Genomic DNA, 13,206 nt, shown 5'->3' on the forward strand with positions numbered 1-13,206 from the left:
GCCAGGGATAAACAAGGCTGGTGAAGGCCAGAGTGGGGATGTGGTACAACAAGCAGGTTCCTAGAATCAGAAGACTGAACCAGGGCTGCTTAATACACAGTCACTCAGTGCATGCTTGTGTGATGGATGGAAGCCTCCAGACAGAAGAGCTCCAGGGGGAGGTATTTTGAGGCACTCAGGGTTACAGGGCAAACAGTGACACCACCACTCACTGGTCTGGAAGGCACCCCCAAAAAGATATTTGCTCTTTTCATCAACTTTGCAAACACATTTGATTCAGTTTGAAGAAGCATTATGGACAGCAGCAAAAGCATCGGGCATTCGAGATAAACCAACTGCAATAATAAAAGCTACGTACAAAGACTCCTGCAGTACCGTAAGAATTGGTGGGAAATTAAGCAACTGGTTCAACTCAAAATGGACAGGCCGGGGTTAAAACCCTTCCTCTCATTCACAGCCCTGGACTGCGCTTTCTCCCGAGGACATGCCCCGGGGCGACGCGAGGACGGTGACTAGTGCGCCAGGGAAGGCGGTGAGAAGAGCGTGGGGTGGGTTTGGTTGCGTGGCTGCACCCAGGCGCGAGGCCCGTCTCTGAGCCGGGCTGTAACGGGCCGGTGGCTGGGACACCTGCTTCCCCGCTAGGGGAACCAAACGTGGCTAAATCCCTGGACTGGCAACAGCTCCAGGTGCTGCCTATGCCCCGGAAGGGGAAACCGCAGCCTCGTCCTGAGACACGATACATTCCGGTGAGCCGCGACTAGGCCCAGTAGGTAGAGAAGCCGGAAGTGAAAGGTTCTTTTTGTGCGCAGGCGCAATAAGGCCTACCGCAAGGGGGGCCGATTAGTGGGACAGACGCGCGCGCAGGAGGGGCGTGGCTACCCCCGCGCGAGGGGCGGTACACGGAAGCGCCGGCGCGGCCGGGTTCCGCTGCCCCTTCCGATGCTCCGCTCCTGGTACCTGCTGTGCTGCCTCTGGGCCCTGCACCTGCCGGGCGCTGGGGAGGGGGCGGCGGCGGCGGAGCGCGAGATAGACACCGCCCACTACCGGTGAGCACAGGGCAGCTCGGTTCCCTCCCCCCACCTCGGCCGGGAGCGGCCCCCTCAGCCTGGCAGCGGCCGGCTCCGGTCCACGCCGGATCGGGTTCAGTCCGGCCCCGCTCTGGGCCGGGCTCGCGGCGGCGGCTGGGGGCAGGAGGCGAGTCCCGCCCAGGCTTGAGGAAGGGGCCGGGCCGCGCAGCTGGGCGCTTAGCGGAGACCTGGCTCCGCCCGCGCGCCTCTCCCAGCCGTTGCTAACCGCAGCCCCGACGTGCTGCTGACAAGCGGTCCGGGCAGTGCGGCCACACCGCTGCCGGTCCGGCCCGCGCGCAGCGACCCGGGCGGGGGGTCCGGTTAGCAGGGGAACCTAAGGGCCAGTTCGGCCAAGCCAGGCACAAACTCCTCGCGTGCCGATAGATCGGTAGGAATGTCAGTGCTCCAATGTCCCCTCTGTCCCCAGGGAGCGAGTCAAGTCCATGTTTTACCACGCCTACAACAATTACTTGGAAAACGCTTTTCCCTATGATGAACTGCGGCCTCTGACGTGTGATGGACAGGACACCTGGGGAAGGTACCTGAGAGGGTTAATGTTCCCTATGAGCTTGTTCGTCTGTTGTGTCCGGGGTGTTGGTGTTTCCTAACCTCTCACTAGACTTAAGAATGTAAAAGACCTTCATCTTTAGCTCTGATGACTCTGTGGGGCACTGTCATGGTCTCCGCTGTATCTGTGCCTAGCCATTTGGTAACGGTGGAGTCTCAAACTGCATTAACTTGAATCATATAAGTTGGAGAAGGAGAAAATCAATTGGATCATGCAAGCCAGGCACCTGCCAGTAAAAGAGAACTGTATAAGAGAGACTGGGTGGGTAAGGTAATTTATTTTGTGTCTCTAATATCCTGGGACCAATGCGGCTAAAACAACTCTGTAAATAAGAAAGAATAAGATGATTATGTCAAGAAATCTAATTGGGAGGTATTTTCCCGCTAAGGCTGCAGGTATTGCTGTTGGAATAAAGTATATTTTTGTTCTTAGCTCCTCCTGTTGCCTGGCCCTGCAGTAGAGTCATAATTTTGTGTTGATGGTATTAATGGCAATGGTTGTGCTCTGACAGATTCAGCAGGATGATTTTATGCCTATCTCAAACAGATAGATGCCATGTGGGTAGAATTCCCAATCTTCTCTATACACAGTTTAGGGGTCTCAGGTTGGCTCACGCTGTTGCCTCTCAGTAGCTGGAGTTGTAGTTAGACTTTTTATTTGTTTTTGCTGTTCAATATCCAAGCGTTATATTTGTTCCTGTCTGTCACCCTGGCTGCTACTTATCTCATTGGCATTTCCTCACACTGCCTTCTGTTCTCTTTCAGTTTTTCTCTCACATTGATTGATGCTTTGGACACTCTACTAGTAAGTACCTCACTCAATTACAGCCTTTTCTTGTTAATTTCCCTCTGTTTTATTCAGGGCTTTGGAGCTGAGCCCGGAGCTGGAGCGCGAAGCAGCTCCAGAGCAGTGGCGCTGCAGGTTTTTGCCTGGAGCTGGAGCGGAGCCGGAGCACAGCTCCAAAGCCCTGGTTTTATTTCGTACAATGTTACTTTCTTCACTTCTTAAACATCCTGCATTAGAGGCCTAGATTTACCTCTGCTCCTCTCAGGTGCTCTTCACCTACTTGTGAGAGTAACTTATTAACTAAGCGAGGGAGAGCCTGCACTGACTTCACTCCACTGAGATACAGGTGCCTGGAGTTCCCAGCCTCTGACACCTTCTAAATATGGCATAAGGACCCAGAATGAGGGCGGAAAGTTTTGAAGTCAAGTAGGAATCATTCTTAGTGTCTTCCTTAACCGCCGTTTCATGAGTCAGCAGCTTGAGCTCCCAGCTAGTCACTGGCAGCGAGTTGTATGGGCCTGTGGTTCCTGGGCTCCAGCAAATTCAGGGCCCGGGAAGCCTGGCTCCACTAATGTTTGGGACCAGGTCTGTCCCCCGGCCCCACTTGCCGCCCCCACGCACCTCCCTTGAGCGGCCCTGCCTGCCCTGGGCAGCGGGCGGCTGCCCCCTGCAGCTCCGCACTGTGCTCCCTCGGCCGCTGCCAGCTACAAGGGAGCGGCACTGAGGGCAAGCTGAGGCAGCTGCTATGCCGGAGGAGGGCAGAGGTGCATGGCCGTCCCCCACCCCCTGCAGGAAACTCCAAGGTGGGTGGGAAGGCTATTCTAGCTGGACCTCCTGAGCAGCAACCTGGGGGGGCTTGGGTGAATGTTGGGCCGGGGAAGGCCCCCCCCTCCCCTGGAGCTCCCTGCTGCTGGCAGGGAGAGGGCTGGGTGGAGTCCTCTCTGGCCCCCAGCCCTGGAGAAGCCTGCCTGATGCACCCCAAACTCCTCATCCCCAGCCCAGCACCCAAACCCCCTCCTGCACCCCACCCCCCTGTCCCAGCTCAGAGCCTGCACCCAGCACCCCAAACACCCTCCCACACCACCTCCTGCACCCAAACTCACTGTCCTCTCAGAGCCTACATCCCAACCCCCTGCCCCAGCCCAGAGCCTGCACCCCTCCTGCACCCAAACTTCCTCCCAGAGCCTTAGGCGGGGGGGGGGGGGGGGGGGGCGGGACTTGAACCTATTTGGCACCACCAAAAATTATACAAACCTGCGTCCCTGCAGCTAGGGTCAAGTGAAAAAGGTTTAAAACAGCATCTAACCCTACAGTGAAGCTGCTGAGAAGTCTGTTACGTCATGTGTTCCTTGTCATTGATCCTTTGTTTTCCTGAGTGTAGTCATTTGCTGCCTCCCTCTCATTTATCCTGATTTCTTTTCCAGATTTTGGGAAATGTTTCAGAGTTCCAGAGGGTTGTCAATGTGCTGCAGGAGGGGGTGGATTTTGATATTGACGTAAATGCGTCTGTCTTTGAAACCAACATCCGAGGTGAGCTGGGTGCTGGAGTAGGGCTTAACTTGGAAGTCGTTTGTGTGTCACAATCAGTCTCTGAATTCATAATTTATATATAGTGCAGAGGGGTAATGCAGAACAACAGTGGGAATTGAATTCTGCTGCATACAAACTAAACAAGGAAAAATACACCTCCCTTCCTTCATTGCGCATTACCTCCCAGCCCCCTTTTGAGTGGTTCCAGATGTAAACTATACATACTACAGTTTATGTTCTTGTTCAAGGTTAGTTTTGAGTTTCAGAATTAGAGGTTTCATGCTGAAGTCATAACGTTACACATCAAATCTGCTGTTGCTTCTAGAATAAGTTTCTTGTGTCCCTTGAGGCAGACGGTGTTCTGGAATGGAGAGTAATTAGTCTATTTAAGAAACTACGATTAAAATCCTCTTTCTCTTGAAAAAATCATGAGGACCTCTGCCTTCAGTGCTACTTGCGTGTTTTACGCCTTCAATTCCCTCCACCTAAATGACACTTTCAGTGAAGAAAACTGTGTACTATGCTTATTCTCATTCTCCTGCCCAGCACTGTTCTACTAGTTTCTGCACCCTGGGACAGTTTCTGCTAAAATATTTTACACATTAATAGTTTTTGACCTACGCTTGCTGTGTTACACAGTTCTAAACTCATTTAAAATACAAAACAACCTCACCTACTCTTTTCCCTTTCAATTGCTCAGACTTTGTTCTCCTGATGTCATAATCCCAGTAGTTATTCAGTTGTCTATAGAGTAGTACAGATAAATGGGCATAGGTAAGATCTGCTGTTTCTAATGCAATGAAGTAGAAGTGCTTCCAGTTCTTTTTGACAGTTTACTAAGAAGCAAGACTACAACTTTTTTTTCTTTGCAAAACATCTTTGATTAGCACCTTTTTAGATACTAGAGATGAGCCATCTGTCTTCCCCTGCCCACCCACAACTTCCTAGTTACGCAATCAAATGCTGCTGATTTGGGTGTTTTGTGGGCAAAACTATCAGTTCATTCCTCCCTGTACTTCCGAATGAGCCCCTCGCTTTGCACTGTTCCAGTGGTCGGTGGTCTCCTGTCTGCTCACTTGCTGTCTAAGAAGGCTGGTGTTGAAGTGGAAGCAGGATGGCCCTGCTCGGGGCCTCTTCTGAGGATGGCAAAAGAAGCTGCTCGTAAACTCCTACCAGGTGAGAACCTTTCCAGAGCTGCAGATCTAACTTCTCTCTGCACTCTTCTGCGTAGTACATGCTGAGTTAACTGGCCAGTAGTAATACAAGTGGCATCACTTCAGCATCTACAATAGTCCCCAGATCACTGGAATCCTAGGGGAAGCCTAATTAGCTGTATTTAACAGTCATATTTTTGTCAGTGTTGCACTGATGTACAGGTATTTTGGTGTTACTGAAGTCTGGGGAATGAGTCTAGGCTCAAATACATCCTTTACAATTCACATGGAAACCTCTGAAGCTTCCAAAGCAGCTGTGGGATGGTTGTTGGAAGCAGAATGCAGGACTCTGGGTCACTTGAGACAAAATATCGTAGGAGATGTGTGTTAGGTATATGTAATGCCTGCAGGAAACACCGAGAACGTGGCGTTATCAGTCACATGAGCGTACACCATCATGTATATTAGTTACTTCAAGCAAAAAAAGTTAAAAGAACATTAAGGTGGTCAAGTGATGGTCTCGAGAGGCAGAAAATGTGCAAACTCAACTCTGCCCCATTTTGGGCTTCCATTAGGATACACAGTCAAAGTATGTGAGTAGTTGTGTTGTTTTTATGTGCCTCATCCAGGGCACAGGTTGGACTGCGCTCAGTTAATGAGGCAGCTGTTCAGTGTTTGCATCCTCACAGAGATCCTCCCACTTGTGCAATGAGGCAGGCGTGCCCTCAAACATTGAATGCTAAGTGCTAGGTCTCCACAATCGATGTCCAGCATTTCTTGTCTAGCCTTCTGGGTTCTCCCTCTCTCCCCCATACTGGGCTATGGTGCCACCTCCCATTTATTTCAGTGCACTTGGGACTATTCCAAACCCTGGTCTCTTGCTGGCGTCCATGCTTGAATGAGAGGCACAGGCAGTAACAGTCAGCCTGTTAAATGTTGTCTGGTGATGGATGCCGAACATTCTCCTGTGAATCACGATTGTGATGTTTCAGCTTTTCAGACCCCAACTGGGATGCCATATGGGACAGTGAACTTGCTGCATGGAGTAAACCCTGGAGAGACCCCGGTTACCTGTACTGCTGGTATTGGTACATTCATAATGGAATTTGCCACGTTAAGTCATCTTACAGGTGACCTAGTGTTTGAGGATGTGGCCAGAAAAGCCCTTAAGGCCCTGTGGAAAAATCGCTCAGATATTGGATTGGTGAGTGGGGGAAAATGCCCTTCATGTTATGCTTACATCCTTTTTGTAAACAGTGTATGGTACTAGGTAAGCCAGGATACATAGAGGACATGTGTTAGCTTTAAATTAGTGATTCCTTATAGTACTACATGAGTATAACTGCAATACCAATAATCATGCAGTAGGTGGCACATAGCCTACTGTTCCAGAACACCGGTAACTTCAGTTAAAGACCATATCCACCTCAGATACATTACACAGTTCTTGTATTCCACCCAGAAGAGGCTGGTGGGCAAATATGTTTTGGTTTTCACAGTTTTATATTTTTTATAACTCAGCTTTCTTTATGATCCCCTGTCATTATTGACTCACAGCCACCTTAAAATGCTGTTTAGTGCCGCAACTCCAAGTTTAGTCTCTGTCGAAGGGTGATAATTTTATTTTTTTTAAACGAGACCAGTCAATTCAGATGTTTATGGTTTAGGCTTTGGAGAGGAGGGTTGGAACACAATTTCCCCATACTTTATAAATATAAATATAAATATTTTCTCTTGACACTAACATTTTGTACACAAAACTTGGACGTTTCTGAAGTTTAAAAATGTCTGTCTCCACGTGTGGCTAGACCTCAATGAGGAACTTGGCAAATTTAATGAAAAAAATTATGAACAACTACAAATCTGGTTCTACACATGCACTGTAACAGAGAAAAATCTTTAAGCATATAGTTATGGTCTTGCCCAGCTCACACAATGCCACGCTGTAGAACTCGAGTGCCATAAATAGGTTTTTTCCTTGTATCTAAAGAGTTTTCTAGCTTAAAACCCTCTGGAATTTCAGAAAAATGCAGTTACTCTATTTTGTAGTCCTAGAGTTCCGGTCAGATAATACCTAACAAAGCTGCACTTTATGGCATTGTAATTAATAAAATCCTAGGTAAAATTTTATACCAATAAGGCATTAATGTTGCAAATTAAAAATGCAAAGTAATGGTTCCCATAGCATTGTTCATGTCTGCCTATTGACAAACCAGGTGTAGATGTGAAATGCAGAAAACAGTTAATTCAACTTGAAGGTTGCAAATTCATAATAAAATCAGGACAGCAATGCTAATGTTGTATTGCTGTATGTGTCTGTATTTTATAAAGTTTGCCAAGTGTTTTGGAATCCGTTTCTTTGAAAACCATTATAGAAAGAGAAGATAGTCCTTGGAATCTAGTATTAACAGGCAAGCTTTGGCTTGTCTTTAAAATCTTCCTTTTCCCACAGGTGGGTAACCACATTGATGTGGTAACTGCCAAATGGGTAGCCCAAGATGCTGGCATCGGGGCAGGGGTAGATTCCTACTTTGAATACCTTGTTAAAGGAGCCATTCTGCTGCATGATGAAGAGCTGATGTCCATGTTCATAGGTGAGAGCTTTTTTTTCCCCTGGATGACTGGGCCTTTTTTCACCAGATTGTCCCAAGAGTGTCTCCTTAAGTGCACCCGCTGATATCTGTATGTGCAGAGAGAGGCCCCTGGAAATGTGATCTTAAGCATCTCCATGGTGCAGACTCACTTCTGAGGCATCTTCAGCTCTGTGGGTGAAATTCTGGCCTCCCATTGATCTCAGTAGAGCCAGGCTATTACCTGTGTCTTTTTGGAGCTAAATTTCTTTTTCCAACATTTGGTGTGTTCGACTCCTTCTTTTAGCAAGAGGATGCTAAAAGTCTGACAAAACTCCTTTCTAGACTGTTTCTTGTTGTGATGGTTTTTGTTACCAATAAGACCTTGTCAGATTTGTGAGTGTTCTGTATGACAGTTAGTGGTCTGGGAGGAATGAATGTTCTTAGTGTTAATTTGACTAAACCACAGTGGAAAAGGGGCTTCTCTTCTGCTATTTAAAAATTCGGTTGTGTTAAATTATTCTTCTCTGCTTCTTTTTAGAATATAACAAAGCCATTGGGAACTACACAAAATTTGATGACTGGTACCTGTGGGTTCAGATGTACAAAGGGACAGTGTCTATGCCTGTCTTTCAGTCCCTGGAGGCCTACTGGCCAGGCTTACAGGTAGGAAGAGAAATAACATACACTAATCTTGTTCCTCCCTGTCTTGAATCCATCTGCACCACAAATACTGTGCCAGGGCATATGATGATAACTTTATCTTCTGTCCTGGTTAAAGCCTGGCTCTGCTCCGTAGTGTAGATGGACTTCATCTCCTGCAGCCTTTGGCAGAGCAGAATTAGACTCCAGTAGTGCTACATACAGAACCATATATTAAGTGTGAATGGGGACAGTCATATTGTAACCTGCTTTCCTAACATAGTTGTTCTTATGTAAGGGGGGGGCTAAGAAAAGAGACCAAATCCCTTCCCCATCTCATCCTAAACACTTTTCACGTTTGAGTTTATTTCTTGCAATGAGAATTGCTTATTGAGTAGTTCCCACTCCCTAGTGTCCTGTAGTTGACTACTCAGTAGCAGCCCCTCTGCTGCTGAAATGAAAGGAACAGTGTCTTGTAGATGAGTCAGGGAAGCTCTAGAATGAATACTCTGAGACCCACATCAGTCAGAAGGGATTAGAAAACTTGGTATGACTTCAGAGATCACGTGGAATAGGATCTAACAGAAAAGTGTCACCTGCTTCCTCTTTAGCTCCAGCTATTCTTAAGGTACCCTGTCTGAATATGACTAGTTATATTATTCAAACTCTGGGAGCAGTCCATTGGCTTCTCATTTAATGACTGTACGAGAAAGGGTTTTTTGTTTGTTGGGGTTTTTTTGTAGTTAAGTCCTGTGTAGTTTGTTCTTTCCCAACTGAATGTTGCTTCACTAGGTGTGTTTTCTTTCCCCAGAGTCTGATAGGGGACATCAGTAATGCCATGCGAACATTCCTCAATTATTACACTGTTTGGAAACAGTTTGGTGGGCTGCCCGAGTTTTACAACATTCCCCAGGGCTATACTGTGGAGAAGCGAGAAGGATACCCACTTAGACCTGGTAAACAGAAGCAACAAATAACAAACATGTTGATACTGAATCCTGCTTTTACTCTGGTGTAGTAATTAATGTTACCTAACCTCTAACCTGCAAGGTCTACGCTAGTGCAATAGTAACTTCATTGCCAGTGCACTCCCATTTTCCATTTCCGGCAAGACACACATTGTAGAGTCTGACTTTCACTCTAGGTAGAATTAAATTTTAAAGGAGCCTAACCATTGTGCCACTTCTTAAAGGGGCCCTGTCAAATGGATTAGGTCCAAAATGTAGGATTTGTGCTGTTGAAAAAGATGCATCAGGTGTAGTATTAAGTGTTCTCAAAGTCTGTCAGTAAAAGGCTTTTTAATGTGAATGTTCACTTGCGCACACGAATTCTGTACTAGTGTAACTAGAAAGTGAAATTGACTATAAACAGACCAGTCTCGTTTTGCTGAATGAAGTGCATAGAGTAAAGCAGACTTTTGCTATTCCTCCAGTTTTATTAACCTTATTGCAGTTGAGTAACACAAATAAATAATCCCGTGATGTAAGATCCTCTCTGAAACTGGAAAATAACATTTCTCCCCTGTTCCTTTGTCCTTTTCTGTTCCACAACCATTGACTTCCCTTTTCCCTGTTTCTTACAACACACGTGGTTCTACTTGGTTTACTTGTGCACCTGCATCATGTAGGTCTGTGAATGGGTTTGTTAATTTGAGTTCCCTGAACAGCTGTTACAGCAGCATAACAACGTTCTCCATGTGGCATGTAAACTGGACTCTTTTACCAAAAATTCTAAGCAATGCTCATTTTCTTAGCATGTATTATAGCATCACAGTAGCAATGTTTCTAGAGTAAGGAAGAGAGAAGGTGCGCCTGATATCTGCTGTGGGTGTTTCCATATTGCCCATCACTGTATCTAAACATCAGGAAACCCTATCTTTCAGTAGCTTATAAAATAATATACAACTTTTTTTTATGGGGCTGAAATTTCTGAGGCAGAATTGCAGTCTAAAAGCAATTTTCTAAATTTAGGTTTTTTTTAGGGAAGGTTTAATTTTAAAATATTTTTTAACTTCACTTCATTCCCATCCCCCAAATGTGAGGCAGGGAATGCATAGTTAACATGTCATCTCAGTTCAAACTATTTAATTTCAGATTTGGCTTGTCCTCTGGGAAGATGGGTGCCTATGGTGTGAGCCAGAGGCAATATATAGAGCTAACTGATCTGATCCTCTTGAATTGTATTGGTGAATCTATGCAAATTGCAGTGGTGTCTTCTGTGCACTGTAACAAGGTCTTTGCTGCTGGATTTTGCAGAGCTGATCGAGAGTGCCATGTATCTGTACCGTGCCACACGAGATCCCACCCTCTTAGAACTGGGGAGAGATGCTGTGGAGTCCATAGAGAAAATCAGTAAGGTGGAGTGTGGATTTGCAACAGTAAGTGTCTGCTGAAAACCAGCTTTCAACCAGCAAGTGTTGGTCTCTTGATCGTTTGCCAAAGAGGGTGATGTTTGTAGGCTGTCTGATCACTTGAGGGGAGGGGAGGTTTTCTTGTTTTTTAAAGACAAAACAAACAGTTCCTTGTAAAACTCAATTTTGTAACCCTGGTCATGCTTCAGGGAGTAACTCCACTGCCAGAGCAGTAAGGGAGTTAGGGCCATGTTGTGCCCTGCTACTGTGTGGGTACCCAGAGCTGGGGATCGCACAAAAAGCCTCAGCACAGGGACTGCTTCCTCCTAGTGCCTCTGTGGGTGCAAGGGGTTGGGGAGAAGGCAGGGCCAGGGCATGTTCCCGCTGCATGCTATGGACCTGTAGGGCACTGCACGTCTCAGCGATCTGCTGGAATGGTGCAGCTCTGCATTGCCCCGACACGGGCCTGTGCTGATCAGATACAACTGAGCCTGTACGAGTGATTTCTTTACACTTCTCGAACACCTGCCATTCAAGGATCTCGCACTGTCGCAATGAATCGTTAATGCACAAACACTGAGAATTCAACCTCACAACTCTGACATAGATAAGTCCCCATTTTATAGTTTGGGAAATGGTGGGTAAGTCGCTTCATGTCACTAAGTGACATAGGAAATCCTTAGCATAGAACTCCTCTCTCCTGATTCCCAGTCACTTGCTCTAACTGCTAGACAGTTCAGCTGGATAAAACAGCCAAAAAGAAACTGTTAGAAGTAATTAATCTTACATGTCGTGCACCATCAAGCCAAGTGGCAACTCCTCTGGGTAAGGATCAGCAGTGGACTGGTGAGTCCATGTATTGCTTAGCTGTAAGGAGGAATTCCAAACTTACTGTTTTCCCAAGTTCATGACATCTAGGAGCACTCCGTGAGGTTCTGGGTTCAGGATAGATGTAATCCACTTGATCTGCTCTCTTACAGATCAAAGACCTGAGGGATCACCGACTGGATAATCGCATGGAATCCTTCTTCTTGGCTGAAACAGTGAAATACTTGTATCTGCTGTTTGACCCAGATAACTTCATTCACAATGATGGGTCAGCCTTTGATGTGGTGCCCATGCCTTATGGGGAATGCATCCTTGGTGCTGGTGGATACGTCTTCAATACCGAAGCTCACCCCATAGACCCTGCTGCCCTGCACTGTTGTAGGAAACAGAAGGAAGAGCAGTGGGAAGTGGAAGACTTAATGAGAGAGTTTTACTTTCTGAAGAGAAGCAAAAAGTCCACGTTCAAGAGAACTGCAGACCATAGTGGGAGGGAAAGCCAGACAGCCTCTGCAGATGCTTCCTCAGAGAGCAGCAGGGGGGAAACGAATCCGGAGAAGAACACCAAAAGGAGACTCCCTCTCCTGAGCTGCCCTAATCAGCCCTTTACCTCCAAACTTTCAGTTCTGGGACAGGTCTTTCTAGATGACACGTGACTCCACTTCACTACGAGTCCAAGTTGTTGAAGTTAATAAATCCGCTTGGAGTTGCACTCTGTGGACCTTTTTATTCTGTGGGAAATATTTTTCAGTGGTGGAAAAAAGTGCACAACAGAATTTCCATTGTTATGTAAAATATCCTTCTATTAGATCCCCTTGCACTCTCGCCTTCTGTATTGTGTGAATCGGGGCTACTGTTACATTTGTTAACACAGCTCAAAGGTTATACCAGAATGAGTCGCCAGTTTGGAAAGCAGAAATCTCTGAGAAGGAAGAGCCTGCAGCCTGTGACTTTTGCTGTTTCATTTGTGGCTGTATTAAATGTTCCGAGGCCATTTAAAGTCTCGACCATAGGCAGAGTTTACAGTGCCTCCTGCTTAAGAAAAGAAGGAAATTGAGTTACCTGGCTGTAGCAACATGAGAACAGAAGCTAACTACTAGCAGTGACTTCTCTTACTCCATAAATTGCAGATTTGCTCTTTGATTAGCCTCAAATTTTACTGCTGGTCCCAGGGAATCATGTGGGCACAGGCTTGAACACCCCGAGCTCCCAGAGGGGGAATAGTTCATGGGCAACCTCTATTCCAAGTAACAGGTTTTCAGTTCCATGCTTGGCTGTTGGACAAATGAACTGTACATCTGGCAGTGGGGAGGAACCCAACATGGAAGGGTCTGTCAAGTGTCAGGAAACGAATTCATTTGTGTCATGGAATGTGTGATGAGAAATTTTCTCTTACATCTAGCACTAGTGCTGGTTGGTACCCTATGAGTGACACTGTCCCTTAGGAGGCTGGCTGGCTGATTGCTGGGTGGATGTCGCCTGGAAGCTGATTACATTTCTGTAGTTTTCTGGGGCCTGTGATGTGGGGAAGGAGGGACTTTGTGCTGGGGATTAGAAACCCTTCTAACCCCAAGGGGTGAGGCTTGACTGACTCCCCAAGCGTTCTGCCTGCCTCTACTCTGAAAAATCCTTCCTCCTTCCCTGCCTTCAATGCCTAAGGTGACCCATCTCCCTCTAACTGCTGCATGGACCTTCTTGTTGGGAGCTAATGGGG

At 46.8% G+C, this 13,206-nt stretch overlaps 1 protein-coding gene across 2 annotated transcripts; it reads left to right on the plus strand.

Moving 5' to 3' along the window:
- The first annotated feature begins 932 nt into the window (after positions 1-932).
- EDEM2 (ER degradation enhancing alpha-mannosidase like protein 2) lies at positions 933-12,204 on the plus strand. Of its 2 annotated transcripts, XM_065414387.1 has the most exons (11): positions 933-1,046; positions 1,495-1,605; positions 2,400-2,439; positions 3,846-3,951; positions 5,002-5,127; positions 6,098-6,309; positions 7,558-7,699; positions 8,217-8,341; positions 9,129-9,273; positions 10,573-10,694; positions 11,648-12,204. In XM_065414387.1, the coding sequence occupies exons 1-11, from the start codon at positions 940-942 to the stop codon at positions 12,146-12,148; spliced, it is 1,737 nt and encodes a 578-aa protein (XP_065270459.1). In that variant the 5' UTR covers positions 933-939; the 3' UTR covers positions 12,149-12,204. The 2 variants fall into 2 exon arrangements, with proteins under 2 accessions (XP_065270459.1, XP_065270460.1); XM_065414388.1 differs by lacking the exons at positions 6,098-6,309; positions 7,558-7,699.
- The last annotated feature ends 1,002 nt before the right edge of the window (positions 12,205-13,206 follow it).

The sequence above is a fragment of the Emys orbicularis genome, chromosome 12 (genome assembly GCF_028017835.1).
Source record: "Emys orbicularis isolate rEmyOrb1 chromosome 12, rEmyOrb1.hap1, whole genome shotgun sequence".
NCBI classification, from domain to species: domain Eukaryota; kingdom Metazoa; phylum Chordata; order Testudines; family Emydidae; genus Emys; species Emys orbicularis.